General features: G+C 36.2%; 1 protein-coding gene across 1 annotated transcript in view; it reads right to left on the bottom strand.

Annotated features, from left to right (window-relative positions):
* Positions 1–23618, bottom strand: part of LOC111054060 (homeotic protein female sterile) — a 70588-nt gene that overhangs the window by 44988 nt on the left and 1982 nt on the right. Inside the window, exons 2-9 of the mRNA XM_039432525.1 lie at positions 15008–15056; positions 9401–9712; positions 8275–8472; positions 7029–7727; positions 6471–6560; positions 5421–5522; positions 4908–5053; positions 3791–3938 (exon numbers count right to left, since the gene is read on the bottom strand). Coding sequence (XP_039288459.1) covers positions 3791–3938; positions 4908–5053; positions 5421–5522; positions 6471–6560; positions 7029–7727; positions 8275–8472; positions 9401–9712; positions 15008–15056 — 1744 coding nt within the window. The remainder of the gene's footprint in view (positions 1–3790; positions 3939–4907; positions 5054–5420; positions 5523–6470; positions 6561–7028; positions 7728–8274; positions 8473–9400; positions 9713–15007; positions 15057–23618) is intronic.

The raw sequence follows: 23618 nt of genomic DNA, 5'->3' as shown, positions 1-23618 counted from the left end.
AGAGCCAGGCTGTGGCATAAGTATAACAACTGCCTTCCACACAATAAGTAAATGGTCCAGGGACTTACACCACCAGCAATGGCAGGGTCACCCTGGTCAAGCACTTGGCAAAAGGCTGCTGGCAGACGCAAGCCCTCGCTTCACCAGCTGGCTGGTGAGTCTGAGTAGAGGTCAGGTCAAGCAGGTGATTGCCCTGATAGCTGGACATGGCCACTTCAGGAAACATCTCCACATAATTGGACTCATAAATGAAAGTCAGATGTGTAGGCTTTGTAATCAGTCTGAAGAGACTGCTAAGCATATCATACTGGATTGCAGAAGTCTTGGAGCTAGAAGAAGGGCTCTGTTTGGCTGTAAGCAACCAGGTGAGGAATGCGATGTTGGTATGGGGAAGAAACTCCTGGACCTTGTAAAGGACACGGGAGTTGGTTTTCCTATCTAACATACTTTGGGACACACAATATGCGTCGGCTTACGTGTGAGGTTCTTTGAACCTTTGGATCTTTGAATTCGTCACTTCAAAAACATAAACATCCCCGATATAACCACTAGTGCTAAAAACGTTCCAGGGTTCAAGGGTTGTTGTTGTTGTTGTTTCTTAGCACTACAGCCCTGGGTGGGCCTTGGCTTCCTCCGTCACTCGCCTCCACTCGTTCCGGTCATTCACCATCCTTCTCCATCCACGAATCACGGTTCAAGGGTTGAAAAAAATTAAACTTTTTGATGAAATTGGAAACATCGAGAATTTGTTTTTCTTTTGAAAACCACTTCTCTCAGAATCACGTAATGAGTAAGAAATTGATATCAATATTCTGATATCAAATTAACGGGAAGAATGTCTCCTTTCTATTGGTATCTGACAACTGAGAAAGTGAATCCTAGTGGATTCATCGTCGTTTAAAGGCTGTTCAATTCTTGATTTTTCTCAATAATTATCTATGAGGTCGTCTTCTTCCTCACGTTAGCGCATCAAAAATTGTTCACTGCATTCCAATCGACGTTGTTTAATCTCGTCTGTCAGCGGCATGGTACCCATCGTGCACAGATTCTATGGTATCCCAATTGTTCAATAATAAAGCCGACACGTTCCTTGGATATTCCAACTTGGTTTGCAATATGCTGTTGAGTGATTCGCCAGTCATTTTGAATCAAGTCGTCGACAAGATTACGATGATTCGTCAACATTGAATCATGTCTTCGACAAGATTACGATGATTATCTTCTGTGGCAGTGGACGTCCGCTATCTGTTTCGTCTACACGTAGGCTTTCCCAGGTGGCAATCTCTAAATTTTATAACATATTGATCCTTGGTAGACATATCAACAGTATTGTCACAATAAACAGCCTTTGAATGATGATAAATCTCACTAGGATTAAATCTCACTTTTTCAGCAGTTAAAAATTCAATCACAGCGCGTTGTTTAATTCGCGTTTACAACTCAAAAGCCTTTGATAGTGTAGACAGAAATAAGTTGATTGATATAATTGAGAGCAATAGGAATTGTGGGTAAGGCAATTGACTGGTTTTCCATCTACCTTACGAACAGACAGCAATATGTATCTATATGTGGGGCAGAGGGAGGGAAGTCACCAACAAATTTTGGAGTGGTTCAGGGAAGTACCCTGGGCCCAATACTTTTTTCAATTTATATTAATAATATCTCAAGATTAACTTTGAATGGTGAAATCTTCCTTTTCGCTGATGATACTTTAATACTTGTTCAGGGAAGCACTTGGCTTGGAATCAAAAACAGAGCTCTATCTGATCTACATATTGTTAAAAAATGGCTTGATCAAAATATATTATCACTAAATATATCTAAAACCAAGTTTCTGCTAATTGCATTAACTCATTCAACGGATTGCAATCTAGAGGATCTTAAAATTTATAATTGTAATGACTTTTAAATAAATCGTGCACATGTAAAAGTATTGAACGGGTTTTTACATATAATAGTATCTGGTGTCATTTTTGATTCCAGACTCAAGTGAATAGAATATATTGATTTCCAATTGAAATCCTTACGTGAATATATATTTGCATTCAGGCAGCTTGGAGAAATTCTCAATTTTAACGAACTTAGAATAGCTTATTTCGCCTTTGTACAGTCTCGCCTCTCATATGGTATCTTAGCATGGGGAGCAGCCTACCGCACCCATCTAAGAAGACTAGAAATTATTCAAAAAGAAATCCGTAAAGCTGGCTTTCGTAAATGTCGAAGATATCCCTCATCTTTTATTATTTCAGGGAATTAGAGTTTTACCCTTGAAAAAATTATACATAAAGGATTTATTCACTTATGTTTATAAACATTTTGGTTCAATTTTCATACCATCTCTACATTCTCACAACACGAGATATGCAGCCGAGACCCTTCTCAACAACAAATTGCTTCTTCTTATCCCAAGTAATATATCGTAATTATAAGAGATTATTTCCGCAAAATAACATTTTTTTCAGCTTCAAGTCTTCCAATTTTCAAAAAAAGATTGAAATATTGGTTATTTGAAATAAGTGAGGAGGAGGCTGTGGCTCTGGTCTTGGCGGGCGGCGGACTCACCTGACTGCAAAATTAACATGACTTTTACTGACTATACCAATACTGACTGACTCTATACGATACAGACTGGCTATATACAATACAGACGGACTTTACAATACAGAATGACTTTCTACAATACAAAACTATGACATTCATTTGAATGAAATTACCCTCATAAATTGAATTAATTTTGGCTCTCTTTCTTCTCCCCCTTCATAAAGATTCACTATACCTACTTGAAATTTCAACTCTAGTCTACGCACAGGCCACAGTGCCCATGTAGGCTCATTCCATAACCTATAATATGGAAACTTAATTTAAGTACATAATTATTCGTATTTTATATTATTCATCATTTTTGTACTTACTGTATTTTTGGAATAAAGAATATTCTTGATTGATTGATTGACATAACACCAGAGCACGACGCCATTCTTCCACTAACTGGATGAACACACCGCATTCAAACTATGCAGCCGTGTAGAGGATAAATAGATCTTCCACATGCCACCATGCTCGCTTCTGAGGGTTATTTGGTTTGTGCTCTACAAGCATGTGTTCATTACTTATCAGCCTACCCTCGTATGTCATTCGATAAACATACCTTGAAAATCTATACTTATTTTACATGAATTTATTGCTACGAATCCTGAAATGGATCACTCCCAAAATTTTTACTTAAGGCGCCCACATCTCAAAAAGTGAAAATGTTTTCCTTACAAAATTATTTCATTTTAGAAACTTGGAAGTAGTTCTTTCATTCCATTTGTAAGTTAGTAGCTTAACCTCCATTATATTTCTGTTACAAATTCTGTAGCGAAAAAATAATAATTATTTCTAATTAAGCTACAACAAAAGCAAACTAAAGCATTATATCAGTTGATTTTTCAAAGAACAGGAGTTGAAGCCTTCAATCAAAGCGAAGAAATAGTGAAATGTGTGAAGCTTGTTAAGGGTCTTACTCTTAATACTCTTGATATAAATTTAATTTTACCTGGTCAATAAATTGAAGACGCCGAAGGTGCTGCGAGTTCACTTTCCTCAACATTTCTGAAAATCTTCTCACTCGAAAAATATTACACATACAAGACAATTAGTTACAATATTATATTACCTATATTAATGAAATTGATTGTGAAGTGAAGAACAGAGTTGACACATTATTTGTAGACGAGACTTTGTTACAATTGAGCTTTTGAAATGATCATGGAATGGAATGCATGGAATGGTAGTGATGAACACTAACCTGCTCTTGTAAGGAAAGAAGTTTTCTGGCGCGCTCATTGTCCGAGTCCTCTGACTCGCTGGAGGAATTGGAGCTGGTGCCGGACGTGCCAGAGGAAGACCTTTCCATGGGACCGGGCCCCGGCGGGTCGTCAGGCACCTTCGCCAACCTATCAAACAATTCATTGAACTTTTGTTGAAAAAAAACTCAACAAAACCTCAGCTTGACAAACCTACAAAAAAGTAGTAAGAAACAATATGGAGAAACATAATTATTATTTAACTAAGGGACACTTTCAAGTACCATACACGTTTAACATACGGTATACGATTACATAAAGGTATGGTTAAGTTTGTCATAATGTGTATCATTCTGGAGTTAAACCAACAAATTATGACCGATTGACCATAAACACCATCTCGGTTTAAACTGAAATTGAACAGCTGTTGATTTAAACCACAAAACCGTAATTCCATTGAGATAAACTGCTCTTGTATAATATAAGATAGAATATCTAAATGAGACAGAAAAGATACTAAGACTGAAGCATGTTTTATCTAAACTCAAAATTTATTCACCAAAATTTTCTTCAAAATATCATGGTATTCAATTATATACAGTTAAAATAGGATATCGAAGCTATACACTATTTCTCATGTCAAATATCTAATCAAATAATTTTTCATGTTGACATCGCAGTACATTACAATCAAATTCAAAATTTTTTTACTTATGTTAAATTGATATATCATGCATTATAATTACTGTCCTAGATATGTTCAAGTTACACAGTATATTAATAGTTACGAAAGTTTGCAGTTTCATAGCAACCAGGTATCTTTGTGTCTTCTTTAAAAATTAACCAGCTATGAAAACAAATAATTTTAATAAAAAATTAGTGATTTTTTCGATATTTTGGAAAATCTTCAACGTAATGAACCCCTGCTTATTGATTCAAATAAACAAAGTTTACCTCCTTACTGTTAAGGAAGGATCAGAAAACTGAATTATCAATAAATGTCAAGAACTGGAAAAATGTAAGATGCCGACCACGAGGAATGTACTTTTACTCAAAAAGAAAAAGTAAGAGCAACACAAATAATGCGTTTTTCAACAAGAAAACGTGTGCTAGACTCACCTTGTTTCGAAGACATCCTGTAGCTTGTGACCCATGCCGACCACATCGTGATCAGGTGGATTGTACTTGTAACAATTCGTAAATATTAATCTCACATCGGCCGCAAATTCTGAGGCCGTTCTATACTCGCGGTTATCCATTTTTTGCTGCAAACAATTACCAAGTACCAAAATTCAGTCATAAGTGCGATTCATTCATTATTTATGTCACTGATTAATTAAAGTTTTCAATTTATATGTACAAAAATTTGAATAAATTATTACCACAATTTTCTTCATGTAATTAATGCCAATGGCTGTATTAACATTGCTTAATCGAAAGTAGGACTTGGTTGCTTAGTTAAGGAAGTTTCTTGGTACCTTTCATTACGTTTAATTATCAACAGAGTCTAACTATCGACTAAGCAATATTCATGATTATTTACAGGCTGATATGGAAAAACATTAAAAACTACCTACAACCTGAAGTTTCACCAATTTTTAAGCAAATAGGAAAGTTTATTTTTTAACTCACCTTGACTGTTCCAAGATCCATGGGTTTTTTAATAACGTCATGGTAATCGTGGAGTCCTAACCACTCAGCGTCTACTGGTTTATAAAATGGCCAGGCATAACTCTGAAAAATATGCAGTAACAGATTGTTGTCTTGAAAATGTAGAGTAAGCGTATTATCCAACAATATTTTCAATTTAATTCTCATCACATACGAGTTGCTAATTTCTTGTACAACTAATTAGACGATAAAATAGCTGACACTGGAGTTTCCCCTGAAAAATTATTCTATAAGATTGACGATTCATTAACTCATCTATTTGAAAATGGAAAGTCGCTGTTTTATTGACGAATATTTTTTTTTTTTTTTTTTTTTACTGAGGGTGATGCCCACATAAGCTCTTAGGCTTGTGCGTAGGTAATGAGTGGAGGGATGATGATGAGAGATGACGACTACTTTTTAGGTAGTCGGGGCCGACGGCTTATCGTCTCCTCCGAAAGACGGGGTGGCCGTATTCATGAGTGATTGTGCTGTGATCAAAAACTTTTGGCCCCGGTCGAGATTCGAACTCGGGTTCTCTTGATTATCAGATCGGCGCGTTATCACTTACTCCAACGAGCCACCCGTTCAAAAATGTAATGAGCATTACATAAGAATAAGTGATATTATCATTAATAGTAATGGTGATATGTTAAGCACATCAAGTATGAATGCCAACGATTTATATGAAATTATAAGGAATATTATCAAAGAGATAATATTGTAAGAGTGATAAGAAACACTATCGAAGATATAACAAATGATAAAAGAAAACAACTTAGAAATTTGAGTTGATTTTGTCAAGTTCAGTCATGGATGAAAATTGCATGTTTAAAAAACATTCAAAAATTCTTCTTTCTGGAATTAAAATTTTGCACATGATTTGAATATCCTTCAAAGTAATAAGATAATCTTTTAAATATAATATTATTGTTGGCCTCAAATCTTGTAAAAACAAAAAAGATTCTTCATAAAATAGTGTTATTAATTACTCTCCATCTATGGATTCAAAAATTATTTTGAAGCACTTACCGAATGTTTCTTAGAGAAGAGCTCCTTCAGAATTTCATTACACGCTTGTAATGATTCGGAAAGCTTCTCTTTCATTTTGCCGTCATGCGCCTGTGGGTACAAAACGGGATTTGTATTCAAAACTACTTGATATCTGCATGAAGATTCACCAATAGATTATCTCATCACTAGATTTAATAAGAAGTGCATCAATACCTTTATTATGCCAAGACATTTCTAATAAATCTGTTGGTATTTTTATCAGATACTAGATAAGATTACAATAAGAAAATCAAGTCTGTTATCTTGCTTAGACGTTTATAATGGTATCTAAAGTATCTAAATTTTCATTACTTTAATTATAATTTGTGGAGATAAAACGACCCAGATATCGTCGCTATTCGCTACAGAAAAGCTTCTCCAATCACAAACTAAGAACGGTGTTTGAAGTACTCACTGAAAAAACATGAGATCGCCACAACTGGTTGAACTAATTTGATAAATTACTTCCTTGAAATATTAAAAATATTTATAAACTAGTTTGTTAGACCGATATAGGAGTATTTGAATGGCATTTACCTGGGTAGCATTGGTGGTGGTGGTGGTGGTGGTGGTGGTAGGCGTGGTAGGTGTGTAGGGCAGGTGGCCATCGATGGTCTGTCGCTGGGGCTTTTTGATTTGTCGGCCAGACTCACGCCGCGTGCCCACCTTGGCCGCCTTGGGGTCGAGGCCGTAGGGGTCAGCGATGGGCGAGGGGGTGAGCTGGAGTGGGGGTGGTGGCACGGCAATAGGGGTCGTGACGAGGGCGGGTGGGGGAGCGTCGGCCTTTCTCTTGACGCCTTTTTTCTGTTTGGCAAGTGGATCTGCCACACCCTTGCCGCCGCCCATTAGTGGAGGATTGGTAGTGTAGTGGGGGGTGGTGGGCGTGGCCACCTGCTGCGGCAGCGAATTGTGGTGGGCGGTGGGCGTGGCCACAGTAGGCGTGGGCACAGTGGGCGTGGCCGTTGAGCCCAAAATTGGCGTGGCTGGCATGTGGGGAGTGTGCGGGGTCGAGTTGACAGTGGGTGACATGTTGGCGTTGAGCGGTGGCCGACCGCGCATGCCCGAACCTGGCCCCCCTACTCCACTGCGTCTACCTGCAGCCCCGCTGCCCCCCATGACACCTCCCGCTCCCGGAGTCCCTACTCCGCCCAAGCCTGGCTTGTTCTTCTTCATCGGCTTCAGGCCCTTTGGAGGTGGTGGCTCCAGTTCCACCTCCTCTTTTGGCATTTGCGCCACCTACAACACAATGCAACTTCATTAATCCCACAACACATAATAATATGATGTATTGAATCAGTCCATTGCAATACTAGAGTATCTTGTTTATTTCAATGAAAATGTTTCCTCCTTTCTCGCCATTTTGGCTGTTTGAAAATTTTGGAATATTGCGTTTTGCACTGAAAATGTATGATGCAAACAAATACTTTAGACAACTGCTTCTTGGAGGTACAGAGCACATGATCTACAGGTTTGAATTTCCAAGTCCTTCCATCTCTCATCTACCTTCAATTAACTATGCACATGCCTAGAGCTTATGTTGGTGAATGGTTGATCATCCTCTGAAAAAAACAAGTGTATACTTGAGAATCTTCAAAATACTTTTTTATAATTTGTAAGACTTAATAAAAATCAAGTGGGAAACAGTTTTTGCAAAATCCCACATCTTTCACTTCAAGATGAATTAATTGGGTCTCAAAAAACTTGCAACTATCTCATTACATAAATTAGACAGATCAGTTAAAGAAAGTTAGAATCGAAAAGTTACAAAAGAAAGATACAGTACCTTTGTGAGGAAGAGTTTTTCGAGTGTTTGAGCCATAACAACTACATGCTCGCCAGGCTTGTTGTTGTACACATAGCAGTTTGAGAACATCGTATTCAAGTCATGAATACATTCTTTACCACTCCTGTAGTAGTTGTTCTCTAGTCGCTTTTTAACAGTACCAAGATCCATTGGAGTTCTTATTACTTTATGGTAATCCTGCAACAAAAGTACAAAAACAAATTGATAATTATTCTGATACTAATAAATAATACATATTCTGATACTAATAAAGTTTTCCTAACTAATGTTGTATTTTTCAAGTGATATGCTTGAATATACTAAAATAAGTTGATTATTAATGGCGTAAAACAGGAAATTAATTAATCATTGTCATCTGCTTCAATGATTGTCAGCTATGATATTGTGAAATAAGAATGTAAGAATGGTTGGTTCATTGACACAAAAAGTACGATTTGTATTTTCTCTAGTTTCCAGAGCTTTGAAAGGCATCTTGCTTGGTTGAAACCGAATGAGATTTCAGCTTGGATTGGATAAACCAGATAACACTCTGAGCATTAATACCCGCCCAACGTAGTAGTTTCTTATAGGAATTCAAAGAATTACTATTGAGAATCATTGTGAACCACACATATTGTTGATCATGCTCAATTACTCGTGTTTAATAAATTTTCAAGTTGGAAGAGGCTCTCCAAATATTATCAATGAGTCATCATCTAGTTCCCTCATTACAAACCTACCTTTTACCCATTCAATTCTTTCTTCAATACAAGGTCCAGTTATTTAACTATAATTAATAAATCAATCAATAAAGAATTACAACCACCCTTAGGCTATGATCACATTGGATACACTTTTGCGCAAGGAATTGGGTGGCGCTACAAACAAAATCTGGAAAGAGCCATTGTGACTTCTCTGTTGCTGCTCACACTCAAGCAAGTGTGCTCTTGCTGGAGGCGTTCAGTATGACATGTTTCTATAGTTATTTACAGATTTTGTTTCTATCTGCAAGCGTGGTCACGCGTGTGCCACTTAATTACTTGCGCAAACGTGCATCTGATGTGATCATAGTTTGAAACTTGTTTAGAGGTTCCTTCACACGTAGGGAGGCCAAAAATGCACTGACCGGAAGGTTGAGTTTGTTGGCGTCGACAGGCTGCTGGAAGGGCCACGAGTGCTGGTGCTTCCACAGCGCAGTCATCACGTGCTTCTGCAGAAAGTGCAGCTGATTGGTGCAGCGACCGGGATAGTCTGGGTGCGGCATTGTCGGCGGCTGCACCACCCCGTTCACCGGCTCAATGTAGACAGCCGGACGCTCCTTCGACTTCTCCATCCCCAAGCCACCGCCTCCACTCACCTCCACTGCACCCCCGCCCCCTCCACCGCCCCCGCTACTTGCCGCCGCACCTTCTTCCGTCGTACGGCCCCCCATTGCGTTCTGAAACATCAAAATATAGCACTTTTACAGATCCAGACAGCAAAATACATTGGCAAAAAATATTGAAACTACTGTATAAAACGATTTATTCCTTGTTACCATAGCGAAGCTTGTATAGTAGATATTAGATAATATAGTAGATAGTTATTATATTATAATATAGTAGTAGTAGTAGTAGTATAGTAGTACCATACAATAGTATATGAGAAAAGAACGTTTGTAGTCATGATAACGAGTGAGAACGGAACCGTTGATAGCGCTACCAGTTAAAATTGTATGATACTACTTGGAACCGTTGATAGCGCTACCAGTTAAGATTGTGTGATACTACTTGGAACCGTTGATAGCGCTACCAGTTAAGATTGTGTGATACTACTTGGAACCGTTGATAGCGCTACCAGTTAAGATTGTGTGATACTACTTGAACTAACGCTTGAAAAATGTCCATGTTTGAACGGCGAGACTCTACCGTCTCATAACTTGAACCAACTACTTGGACGTCTGGTGTCAATTGACAAAACGGCTTGCCCTATCCCATGAGAAATCCACTAAAGCGTTCCTTTCTCTACGCTACTATCCTTATGTATTAAGACTTGCTGCAAAACTAATGAAAGCCAGAGAATCATTAACCTTGGTTTGGTTTGCTCCAAGATGGTGACCATACCTATATGTGCAAGACTAATTTATTTTGAAAAAATAAAATAATTGGGTGGAAATTCAACACTAGTGCTCACAAGCACTTTCCTAGAAGGCAATCTCCTAGCGTTCACAAGAAGTAATTTTTGTCACTCGTTTTCAAAATATAAATAGGTGCTTTTCATAATTGAAAATTTTGAAGAGTGGCAAGAAGCTATCAACTCAAACCCTTCGATTCCGTTGAGAAACGAGACTGGGATCCTTAGAACGACAGAAATACCAACTTGATGTGTACCAAGAAAAGGGTTAATTGTTAAAAAAATGTTGAAGGAAAATGAAAAGAATGTAACAAGAACTATTTGGATTTAAAAATTGTGGTTAGCTGTGGAGGGCAATTTATTTGAATATTGGACGATGTCAGACAATGTCAGCTCAAATTAAACAATTTAATTCAATTACAAATTATAATTGTAAATTATAATAAATTTCTATCTAGTTTGACAAATTATGTGTTCAATATGAGAATTAAATTGCCATGGACGCTTATAAAAGATTGATCTTTGAGTCGGGTGAAATGATGATAACTCATTGAAGGAAGATTAAAAAAAAAAATTCCCATAGGAAGGATAGATAACGTCAAGAGATTAGGGAGAATTAAGTAGGAATATGAAATGGAAAACAACAATAGATGAAATATTCAACTATTATCAATCTCAAGGTTAATTTAAAAAACTATTAAAAACTCAATGTGTCGGACTTGCACAGACATCTACAGATGACATATCTTTTATCCTAAAAATTGTGACTTAGCGTTTTGAAACCTATAAGGCTTGTTAGGAGAGGATTCCTTCACCATGAGAATGAGGTTTGTGTCAAGTTAATTTTATATAAATACACTTCTTACGTATTTTAAATACGCAAGTTTTCAATTGATTAAAATATTAATTCGGCTCGATATCAACTTCTAAATATGAAAATTATCAACCATTCAATCAACTCACAACCCATGAAACTCTGAGATTGAGTAGTGTCTGTATTTTCATGCACAGACACAGTTTATCCATTAAACTCTAAAATTAAGTAGTGTCTGCATTTCCATGCACCAACACAGTTTGCACCTATCTTCAGTCAGTAATCTCCATTCAGGTAGTGTTTCAGTTCTTCCCGTGACAATGCCGTCCTGCCAAAATGTTGCCATCTGAACTCGGCGAGTATGAGACATGCTGCAATGAGATGTGTGGCATCCTCCTCCTCCTCCTCCTCCTCCTCCTTCCTATTCCATAATGAATAGAGCTTTTTCCCATTCAATGAGTGGAATCAATTCATTTTTTTTCTTGAGAATCCACCTGATGTATTGAAAACTAACATTTTCAGAATGATTAAGCTCTCAATGGATGGTGGCTCATGGCAACCTCCTGCTTTAGGAATAAACTTCTTAGAAACATCAATTATTTCAACAGCGCACGCGGATATCTTGGCTACTGTGGATTGGAACATCATAGCCTGCCTGCAAACCCCAGCCTCCGGGAGCAAAGCATGATTTGTGGTGTGTGATGGCAGACAAGATTTTCTTGAGAAAGAACCTCTGTATTTATACTCTCAACCATGCAATCTGCATTCACACACCTGTGCTTCACAAGAAATTATTGACCTTCTGCATCAAAGATTTGTAACTGGGATTAGAATGTTTAAGAAAATATATATTTGACTGCATTATGAGGGATACTAGTGGAAATAGTTGGAACCATTTTTGAGAATTTCTATACAAATAACTACAAAAAGAGTTCGAGAAGAGTCGAAAATATAGAATACTGGAATAATATAGGCCTACGGTGGATAGGTTTTGGAAATTTAAAAAGCAGAAATGGGAACCACCGGAAACACATAATAAAGCACCAACAAATACAAGCCGTTCAGCAAAAAATATTTCAATATATTTATCTTGGAATGGCTGTCTTAACTAGTTTCAAATCCCTTTTTGACATTGTCTACCACTCTCCTCCACTCGTCCCTGTCAACAGTCTTGTACTGCCTTCCTCTCACCACCAATCCTGCAAAGTCCTTTATCACACAATCCATCCAGCGATTTCGTGGCCTTCCCTTTCTCCTGCTGTTTTCCAGATTGCTCTTCAGTATTCTAAGAGAGAGTTGGCCGTCTTCCATTCGCTCAACATGTCCCAGCCATCCTAATCTCTGATACTTCACAAATCTCACCAAGTCCTGCCCCTGTATGAGTGCATCCAACTCAGCATTAGCCTATATTCTGTTCTCCAGACACAATTTTCACATGTTGGAACATATATTCTTCACAGCATTCATCTTTCACCAACTCTGAGTGCTTTCTCATCTGCATCAATCCTTCCCAAGTTTCACAGCCATATACGATGAAGGGTCTCACTAGTGCCTGGAAGAGCCTGAGCTAGCATGTTTGAAGAGAAGCCTCCTTTTGAACATAGCATTTGCAAAATATGTTCTGGTACCTGCCTGTAGGATATTCGGTCTCTTATACATTCCTTCAGACTGTTGGAATGTTTTTCCATCAATGAACAGACCCACCAGTCTTGCTTGTTGTACTGCATCAGGAGACATCATCATACATTTGTTTTTTCTTCACTTATCTTGAGTCCCATCTTAACTACTTATACATAGTTTTCAATGTCTCCAGATTACGAGTTATGATAACAATGTCATCTGACTCTAACATATTTGACTGGATTTCCTGATTATTGTACTTTCTGGTCAATTTTCTTGACATCATTATGGAGGGCCAAGTTGAAAAGAACAGTGGACAATCCATCTCCCTGATACGAATGAGAGCTCACTCACTCTACTCCCAATTTCAACTTTTGCAATAAAATTGCAATAGTTACCAGGTTAATCAACTTTAGGGACCAATGCTGTACAGAACTCTCAGAAGCTCACTCCTGTGCAGAGCCAATCCATGTTCATAGAACCTTTATTATCTGCCGTATTACAAAGATTTGGTCCATGGTCCCCTTGCCAGGCCTGATTCCACTTTGATATTGCCCTGATAATTACTATTAATAATAATTAAAGAGGAAATATTGTTTCCAATGCAAATACTTCCCATAGAGACTGTACAGGCCTAGCCTCAAAGAGCTGGAAGAAGCCTCCATTGAAGTGCAGCTATTAATTTGTTCAACCCAATTAGAATCACTATTTTTTAGGAATTACTGTATAAGACTTCACACTAACACTTTGTACATTTGTGTATATTTCAATTTTATAAACGATGGTCATTTATTTTAATTATTCACAATGGAAGCAACAGGTCATAATAATACCTGTTAAATGAAGTTTTGAAGAGTTTCTGCAGCGCTAAATGATCTGTCTTTAAGACAAGGGTCTGAGACATTATTTTTACATTCCTTGCCCTATTACTATGGGTGAGAAAGTATTGGTTTTCAAGAAAAATAAAGGTACCCTAATTCCAAGTTTTCTATACGTTTCAAGGTCCCCTGAGTCCAAAAACATGATTTTTGGGTGTTTGTATCTGTGTGTATGTCTGTGAACACGATAACTCCATTCCCAATTAACCGACCGATTGCAATTTTAAACTAAAGGTCCTTATACTATGAGGATCCGATAAGAAATTCAATAAAAGTCAATTCAAAATGGCGGAAAAAAGGCGAATAATGACTAAAAAACCATGTTTTTCACGGTTTTCTCAAAAACGGCTCTAAAGTTTTTTTTTTAATTCATACCATGTATAGTTATTTATCAGCTCTATCAACTGGCATGAGTCTCCTTCCTGGGAAGGAGAGGGTAGGGAAGGAGAGTTTCCCTTCCTGGGAAACTAACAGAGGGTCCACCCCATACTTGAGAAATGGTCTTTGTTACCTCCTTCTCGTGCATGAGATAGGTTCGTAGGTAGAGCAGTTTATTTATAAGATTACAGTCGAGATATTTTATCTGCAGAACAGCTGTTTTGACGATTTAAAAAAAAACATCAAATTTCACAGTATTCATACAAAGAAAAATGTATTCTGAAAGCTATATACAACGTAATTTTAAATATGTAAAAATATAGCATAACATTATCAATGAATGAGATAGAGAGCTCTGTGAAGCTAATGAGATGCTCTTGTAGAAAACTGTAGAGGAAAATATAATGTTATGCAAGTGAACTATCTGTAATAATAGTGTTATCGGATGAGAATGTTATTTTTTCGGTCCCGGCTGAAGAATGACAGTCGTAAGACCCTTTGACAGCTTAAATGATGTTATTCAGGCGAGGTGGAACTTCCGTCAGGAACTCCCCACCAATAAAAGCCATACGAATATTATTATTATTATCTGTAATAATAATCTGCTGCCTTTCATGATTTCAATTCACATTATTCAATATTAAGGTGAATTTCAATATATTTCATACACACATTGCCCAGTTGCCCACTAATCAGTTGAATAAGTTTTGCCTTGTATTCACAGAACATTCTTCAACAAACTTTAAATGATATTTTTCCAAGAAAACATGAGATGAAGATGAAGCGATGCATTGGTAACAATAAACCCCCCTTTCTCCTTGCAAGAGTCTAGTAATTGACAGTGTGGCAGACTCTGTTATTGTTATTATTTCAATGAATTAGATACTTGGTCTCTAAGTGTATAATTTCAAAGAAAGTTGACCACACTCACAGTGTTGTTCTGGGGTATTGAGTCCACCTGCTGCATTTTGGCTTCACTCCTGAAACAAGAGAATAAATTTGTTAAAATTGTGATAATTAGATTCCCAAATCAGTTGAAAAGGAAGTAAACAACAAAAATGGTTGAAAAATATATTGCCTTCCCTATTGCAGTTGACATAGACATCACTTTACGATGCTTTGGTTGACATCAAAACAGTTGAACCACTATAATTTATTTCAAGGTGTATACATATTAAGAGACACCAGACACCAACAAGCGCATTTAATAGGAGGATAAGAACACACGAGGAACTAGGAAGATTGTTCGAAGAGACCAGTATTTTATCTGTTGTGAAAAGTATGAGGCTGAGATGGGCTGGTCATGTGTGCAGAATGCCGGAAGGGAGGGTGCCAAGAATGGTGCTGGAAGGCAAACCCGGAGGAAGAAGACTACAAGGAAGACCAAGAAAGCGGTGGGTTGACGATGTGGAAGAGGATTTGCGAAGACTGGGTGTAAGAAGATGGAGAAGAACAGCAGAATGTCGAGAGGGGTGGAAGGATGTGGTTGTGAAGGCTAAGGCTCTACATGGGCTGTAGTGCCAATAATGATGATGATGAACAAGCGCATTTCGATTTTCATCAGCTGATGCTATACTTATCTGTATCTTACTGCACCTGTACAGATACAGATATAATAAGCATATGAAATAGCATCAGAGAAGTGAAATGTGCATATTCGTGGCGCATAAGTCCCAATAACAAACAAATCTTCTAAAGCTCTCAATCTATCTTGAACATTTAGTCACTCATCTGATAAGTATCATTCAACTTTTAAAATAGTATTATTACATGTATTGTATTGTCAAATACAGACGCGTTCCAACATACTGGATGCATTCTTCAGCGAACATGATTAACACAGTTTTGTTGCATTGAGTGTTCTCAAGTATTATTTCAAAGGTTTCTAGTCTATGTTCTTTCCTAATGCTGATGGAAATATGGTTGGCGCCGAGGAGCTGGTAGGCATCTTATAATGATTGGGTAAATGGATAGATTAATCTAGTCTATATGAAATCAATCTGCCTAGACGAGTTGCATCAAACTAACCCCTTCATTTGGCCAATCGCAGTGCCAACCATACGGTAGGCCTACCTTCACCAGCATCCACATCAGCATTGCCATAGACTGGAAAATTGAATACAATACTGAATATCGTAATGGAAAAACTGAAATATATAAATACAGAAACACAACCCTAACAAAATCCTTAATAACAAGCACCCACACCCAATTCGACCTGTACAGAAACCAACTGAATGAACTGCCTGTCCTCCCAATGCTCTGCTCTATTCCTACTACCCACTCTCCCTCCTGTCCAACACACTCTTACCGCAACCAAATTCAATATCAACATACTCCCTTGTACACTAAACATTGGTCTAATGCACCATTGCTTTCACACGCAACAAACATGTGAGTACTAACGCAAAAACAAACAATTTATATAAGCGTCTAATGTGACAACTATTATTTGTCACATGGCACAAATCAAGTCTACTTAAAACTATTACTATAACTTGTCACTTGAATCAAGTTTAATATGAGCTACTTAAAACCTGCTTCGACAGCGAAGCTATGTCAGCTGGAAATGGAGACACGTAAAGACAATAATATTGATGAATCCCCAAAGGTGAAAATTGCATGACGGTATTTGAGAAGTTGGAGGCCAAGCGTAGCAAGGGTCCTTACGACCATCCAAGACACAACTAATGTCACATAAAACCAATTCTAGCAGATTGTATCGTAAATGACCTCTAGTGTCAGCAAACAAAACTGTTTCAATTGCTTTTCCACTGTGAGAAAGACCAATCATTTTCAACTGTAAGTTTCATAAAAAAATTATAAAGAGCTAACCCTCGATATTCATTTATATAAAAGTAAAGCAGAATGTATTCTCGTTGGAATGACAGTTTAACATTACAGTATGAGATAATAGGCGTGAAATGTTTTGACGCTTTCAAGTTAAAATAAATACCTCTAAAACTATATTAAATTTACGTAATAAACCTTTTACATGACAAATTAAATATTTACAGTTTATTGAAGCCCATAAGACTCAAGAAACATTCGAGAGATGCACCTAACGACACATTGAGCTCATTAGGAGTTATAGATACTGTTCCTCCTGTGAGTAGAAACCTTGAAATAGAATGAGTAATAGTGTTATCAGTTAAAATTAACAGGATTATTCCAATCACTTCAATGGAGAAATAGATTTGATAAGATAATTTATTAAAATGACAGCTTATCTTGACTCATACCTTATCGTGACTCATACCTTATCGAAACCTACTGTAATACCTAGAGCAAACACTGATAAACCAGAACATCGAGTAATCTTTTGCAGATATAAATTACATCACATCAAATTTCAATACTTGAACGAGAAAAACATGAGCAAGTAGCCTATTTTCTGCAATATGAGTTCACCAATAAAGATAATTCATTCACCACAAAACCTGATCAATTGAAAAAGTACCGTACATGATAGAATCTGTTGAAACAATATATAAGCAAGCATTTCCCAATGGATCATGCCATATCAGTACCAAACACATAGATTTAAGGTGCCCTGTCAATTTAAAGTAAGATTGATTCTTATTTTATAATAATATCAGTGTATTATATTGTGGTAGAAATGAGATGCTAAATGTAAGTGAAACAACTGAAAAATACAATGTATTTAAATAAATTGAATGGTGAAACATCAAATTTTTAGAAATGTTAAACAACAAAATACATAATTATTGCTGGACAATAATCCCCTGCAATTACTTCTCGTTCTTGTGACAATTATTATGAACTGAATTCAATAAGCATAATTGCATCATTAGTAGCAACCATCGATAAGAAGTTTAGTCGAAGTTGAGAGGATTCCAAACCAATGAGTTGATTAAATTGCATAAAACCATGCATCGTCTTCGAAATGTGAGTGCATGATTTCAAACTAACATAAAACATAATTTTTTTCTATCTTTGATTGATCCTAAATATGAAAGACGAATGTATAAGTTACAGAGTGAGTAATATAAATGGGAACCCTTCAATAAGTTGGAGACTGTTGTAGATATAATACTGTAACTTTCAGGATGAGTTATTGTCAAATACTCTACCTTTTGACGTACAAATGGATTTTAACCCCTCATAAGGGGGTGACTTATGGGGTTGTAACTACACTGTTTTAATGTGAACACCTGTTGTGTTGTAAATCATTTTGAAGGCCTTTTTAAAACAAGAAAGATTGCATCAATAACATTTTCTATGATACTTGTATCCAAAATGGCGGCTGATTGAAATTTTAGTTTTTAAAGAAATGAGGGGTTGTAACTCAATATTTTAAATTTAAACAACTATTGTGTTGTACATCATTTTTAAGGCCTTTTTGAAAGAAGAAAGATGACATCAATAAAAATGTTCTATGATACATGTATTCAAAATGGCGGCTGATTGAAGTTTTATATTTTAAGAAATGATTGGTAAAACTTCAATCAGCCGCCATTTTGGATACAAGAACTTTATCATAGAACTTTTTTATTGATGTCAGCTTTCTTTTTTTTAAATGCCTTTAAAAATGATGTACCACACAAAGGGTGTTTATTTAAAATATTCGAGTTACAACCCCTAAGTCACCTCACCCCCTTATGAGGGGTTGAAATTAAGTTGTAAGTTGAAAGGTGGAGTATTCGATGATTCGACCAATAACTTATCCTGGAAGTTACAGTATTATATCTACAACAGTCTCCAACTTATTGAGGGGTTCCCATATGACTCACTCTGTGCATAACATTTTTTCACTATAAGTTACGTAATCTCATGATTATTGTTCAACTCAATTGCCGTGAGGATTGAATCATTTGTCATAACAGTTGCCCAGCCTATCAAGACCCCTGTTTATAGAATGTTGCCGCCAAATAAGTTTAAATGGACTATGGCGTTGTTTTGGAGCTCCTCGAAGCTCTGCCGCCCTCAACCTGTCATAGTCATGTTCGGGGAAATGTATGAGTTACTAGTGGCCAAGTCAGGTGATTGAAATAATCCCAATTTGATTTGCTGAAGACGCCGTTTGGTTGCACCAGCACTAAGAGGGCGAGCGAGTTATCATGTACATAACAACGGTTCCAAAATACATTTCTACTGTCATTGAATTTCCGACACCATTCACGCACATCATCACTCATAGGTAAACATGACTCTTTTTTGGTAGATTCCTGCAGAACAGCTGCCTTTAGCTTTCAAAAAATTAATACCGCTACCCAACTACCACTTGGCGGGAGACCATGTTTCTGGGTCTATAACTCTACGACGAAAATTGACGATCTGGCTGTACATATCACAGGGCAATTAGTGGGGATAACAAGCTGTTCAGCTAAGTAAAAATCGACCCACTACCGCAACTTGTTATAATTATGTGATTGTGGATTGCGGAGGTTGAAAAACATGACCCTCGTACTACTGTGTACATGATTGCAATGTTTTTTCACTGTGCAAAAAAAAAACATGATATATTACCAAAAAATCAAACAATTTCATCTTAATATTTTTTATATTTGATTTCCACATAAGCTTAGGCTCGTGCGTGGTAATGAGATGAGACGATTAAGATACCATGTCTTGAGCACACGACCAGGCAAAGCAATAACAGACTGAACGTGCGATGCGCCAAAACACACTAAAATGCCGGCCGGCGAATATTGTAACTTGGCTAACGTTTCACAAAATATATCGGTAGGGTATCTGAAGATCATTATACATTAACGGGTGATTCCATCACGCCGATTGATCCATTAAGAAGTTGTTTTTGAGTTGGTTGAATAAATTTACTAAAAATTGAAGAAGGAATACAGATGCATTTGGATTGCCATGTGCGTTCAGAACAATAGGTAAGTGAGAGAACATGAATGAAGCTGGCGAAACTAGCGCATGCTCTCATCAATCCATGAGAGATCTGATAGAAATCTAAATTATCAAATACTGTACTAGTAAAGATTTTCTGATAAAGTAATACAAATTCGCAAAACTACGATTGCTATTGTACCTCAAATCGATACAAATCTGAATACGGACACTGTATAGTACCAGTGCTGTAGTATAAAATTTGCGCCCGCAAGACCTGAGTAAAGCATTTAATGCCAAACGTGATTGATTCAGGTTAGTGACTTAGAATTCCAAAATCATTTTCGATTTCAATTGTTTTTACATTAAATTTATTTGAGAGATAAAAATGAGAACAGCTAACGCTCTCCTCCTTACCTGTCCAAAAATTTGCTAGATTAATAGATGTTTTCATTAGAAGCAATGTGGAGAGTAGTTGCCTTCAGCAGAGATCGCACCAATCGCAGCCAAGACGCTTCATTATCACATGACGACGCCGGCCAAAATCATCTGAAGCACACGTACATTTTCCATAACTACCCGATCCCTGCCTATTTTCTTAAAATCATCATCAATTAGACCTACGCAAACCAAAATTGAAATTACTCATTGTCAAAATACTCACACCAGACTACATGTAGGCCTAATCGTTGTTTGTCTACAACATTCTTCCAATACATCATGCCTCAGAAGATAATATTGTTACACCTTGACAACATCTACTACGGCCCATAACACAATTTTTCCAAATCACCATTTCCAAGAATATTATGCTGTTAGATAAGATAAGATACCTGGACAACGTTCAAAAGTATTCATAACATATATTATGACAATTCATGAGAAACATATTTACTAATGAGTCATCGGAAATCTTGAATTATCTGTGGCAGCCAGAAATGCGGACATTCATCGAATGAGTCATCGGTAGCCTAAAATACCAAGGAGGGAACAAATGCAAGTTGTGCAAATTGAAGTTTGAGTTGGAATAAGATTTTTAAAGATACAGCATACACATTGAACAGCATTCGACAACACAACAAACAGGAGATTGGTAGCCGACTAGGGATAAATGAATGTTGTATATGTACAGAATGAGAATCGAAAGATGCAAAGTAGGTGTTGGCAAGTTTTAGCAAAAAAAACACGCAATTCCATTACAGTAGATGGCTGATGCAATCATTGGGCTACTAGTGCTGTATTACTGTGTCAAGTATTACTTAGATATTGAGAATCATGATCAAGAAGATATGCCTGTTCTGAAGAACATTTATTACTACTTAATACTAGACAATACTCAAGCATAAGTCAATCTTCTTAAAGGAAATTCAATATTTAGTGGATGCATAAATGATAGAATTTAGATTTGCACAGCAATTTATTGCCATACATGAATTTATTTTTAAATTAATGAATGGGTTATAATATAATTCGAGATGAGAGGTCAACGAAAAGTCACAAAATATTACATAATGATAATTTTTTTGAAAACAAATTTGAAATTGTCAACCACTTTTTATTATTATAAATTATTATAATATATACAAAACCAGGTTTCGTGGCTTTACCAGCCTCTGGTTCTGTATATATTATAATAATTTATAATAATAAAAAGTGGTTGACAATTTCAAATTTGTGTTTTCATTATGGAAAAGTACCACATCACTCACAACACAACTGTAAAGATAATTTTTTTATTTTTCAAACACTGTTAAAACCAATATAAAATACTAATGTGAGTGGCCATAAATAATATATTGGTTGATTTTGAAACGATTTTAAATAAAAGGCAAAATTGTAGACTACACAGAAATTGAGCTCTCTCAATCAAGCTCGTCTAGATTTGATTTATAATTTTAAACCAAAATGCTTACCTACTTCTCATTAATTTGTCAATAGTGCTTCTCACTTTTGACAGAACATGAGATCACCTAGCTAGACATTGAGGATAAAAAGGTCTAGAATGAGAAGAGTGAGACTGTCTATGTATGAGACTTGAAAATGACATTTGCCTTTTTTGCTAATAGGTACCTGGAAAAGCTAACCTTTGAACCAACTAAAATATTTATTAGCTGACAGACCTAATCTAGAGACAATTATGTCACTCATTCGCTGGAGTAAACATTCTTTTAGTCGACATCCATTTCAGATTGAAATGCTTCCATCAATACATAGCTGTTTAAAAGATACATACTCAAATAACCAGGCAGTAATATCCTATAATAGAACCAGACTGTGTTCTTGGAACTTTCTCAGACATCTTTCCAATGTGAAGAATGAGAGGAAGCATTTGATCATTTCACACCTATTCCAAGTCTAACCCTTACGCGTAGGCCTACCTTCAGCATGCTCTAACCAGTAACTCTACATGCAACTTAGTTGAGCTTTGGGGAAATCAACTTTTATTTGGATAGGACTCAGTAAAGTAGGAATTAGAGCGCGGGACTCCCTCCAACATCAACAGTCGTTATCAGTTATTCAATTAATCCAAAAAGATATATAGTCGAATATTATAAATTTATTTGGAGAATAACACTAATATATTTTTTAATTATATTTATTTTTTCTCTAAAAAAATCCCTGATATTTGGCCATAAAATAAAGATTCTTTGTGTTTTCATTCATGTGTTTCAAATATCAATACATATAACCAATCACTGTCACAAGACAAATTATTTTCCATGAAAGGTGATGAGGAACATTGTTATTTTTTCGACCACACAAATTTAGAAAGATGGGATCAAAATTTTTAACCTAGAGTATAGCATGGTGTTTTCAAGTTAACCAAACTTCAAATATACCCAGATCGTTTTGAATTCAATTTTATTCAACAATGTGCTCTTATTTTTTCGTCAACCCTAAATAGTTAGTAGTGCCATCAGTACGGTAGGCTGAAAGTTTGTACAATTTTTTGAACTCAGAAAATTAATTATAATGAAAAATAGTTTAAGAGTACAAGAATTTCAAGAGAGAGAATGCTTACTTTTAATATTGTAGGCTAAACATGAAATATTTATTATATTATTTTTGCACTTAATAGGTTTTAATAACCTATGATCAAAATATAAAAAGTTACATTCGAATCTGTTCTCTCATTCTGTATTCTATTTCTGCCTATGACAGTAAGTTTTTTCTAATAGAAGCTGAACCATGTCAAGTGAGTTGAATGAAATCGTGAATTTTTTTTTTTAAAATACCGATTCCTTAGCAAACTCTAGATTTTTAGTAGGCCATTTCATGCGAAAGCAACTTTTCCAATTAAGGCAAACAAAATGATGACTAAGAAGAAATTACACTATTCATTCTAAAAATATTCCAATTAATCCTTGTTTTTCACTTATGACACATTTATACACGAAAAATAATACAAGCCAATGGATGATTATGAGTCTAATCTAATAAACTGTGAGCTAGATTAAAGAAAGTGGAAGTCAATGCAATTAAATTTAAAATTATTTACTCATGTTATGTACTATTTCTTTAATAGACTCTAGTAAAAGTTACTCACAATGAATTTAATGAGCAATGTAATGTCTCAACTGAAAATATTTCTTTTAGCTAAACTCAGAAACAGGAAAAGTAGAGCTTAGGCTGAATAATTACAAGTTAAAGACACCGTTCCAACATAAACAATTATTACCAGAAAATAGGAATATACTATTTAAATTACTTTAAAAATTAAAAATACC

Source organism: Nilaparvata lugens, chromosome 7 (genome assembly GCF_014356525.2).
Source record: "Nilaparvata lugens isolate BPH chromosome 7, ASM1435652v1, whole genome shotgun sequence".
Taxonomy (NCBI): Eukaryota; Metazoa; Arthropoda; class Insecta; order Hemiptera; family Delphacidae; genus Nilaparvata; species Nilaparvata lugens.
The sequence above is the reverse complement of the archived record's forward strand: the minus strand, read 5'-3'. Positions and strand labels throughout refer to the sequence as shown.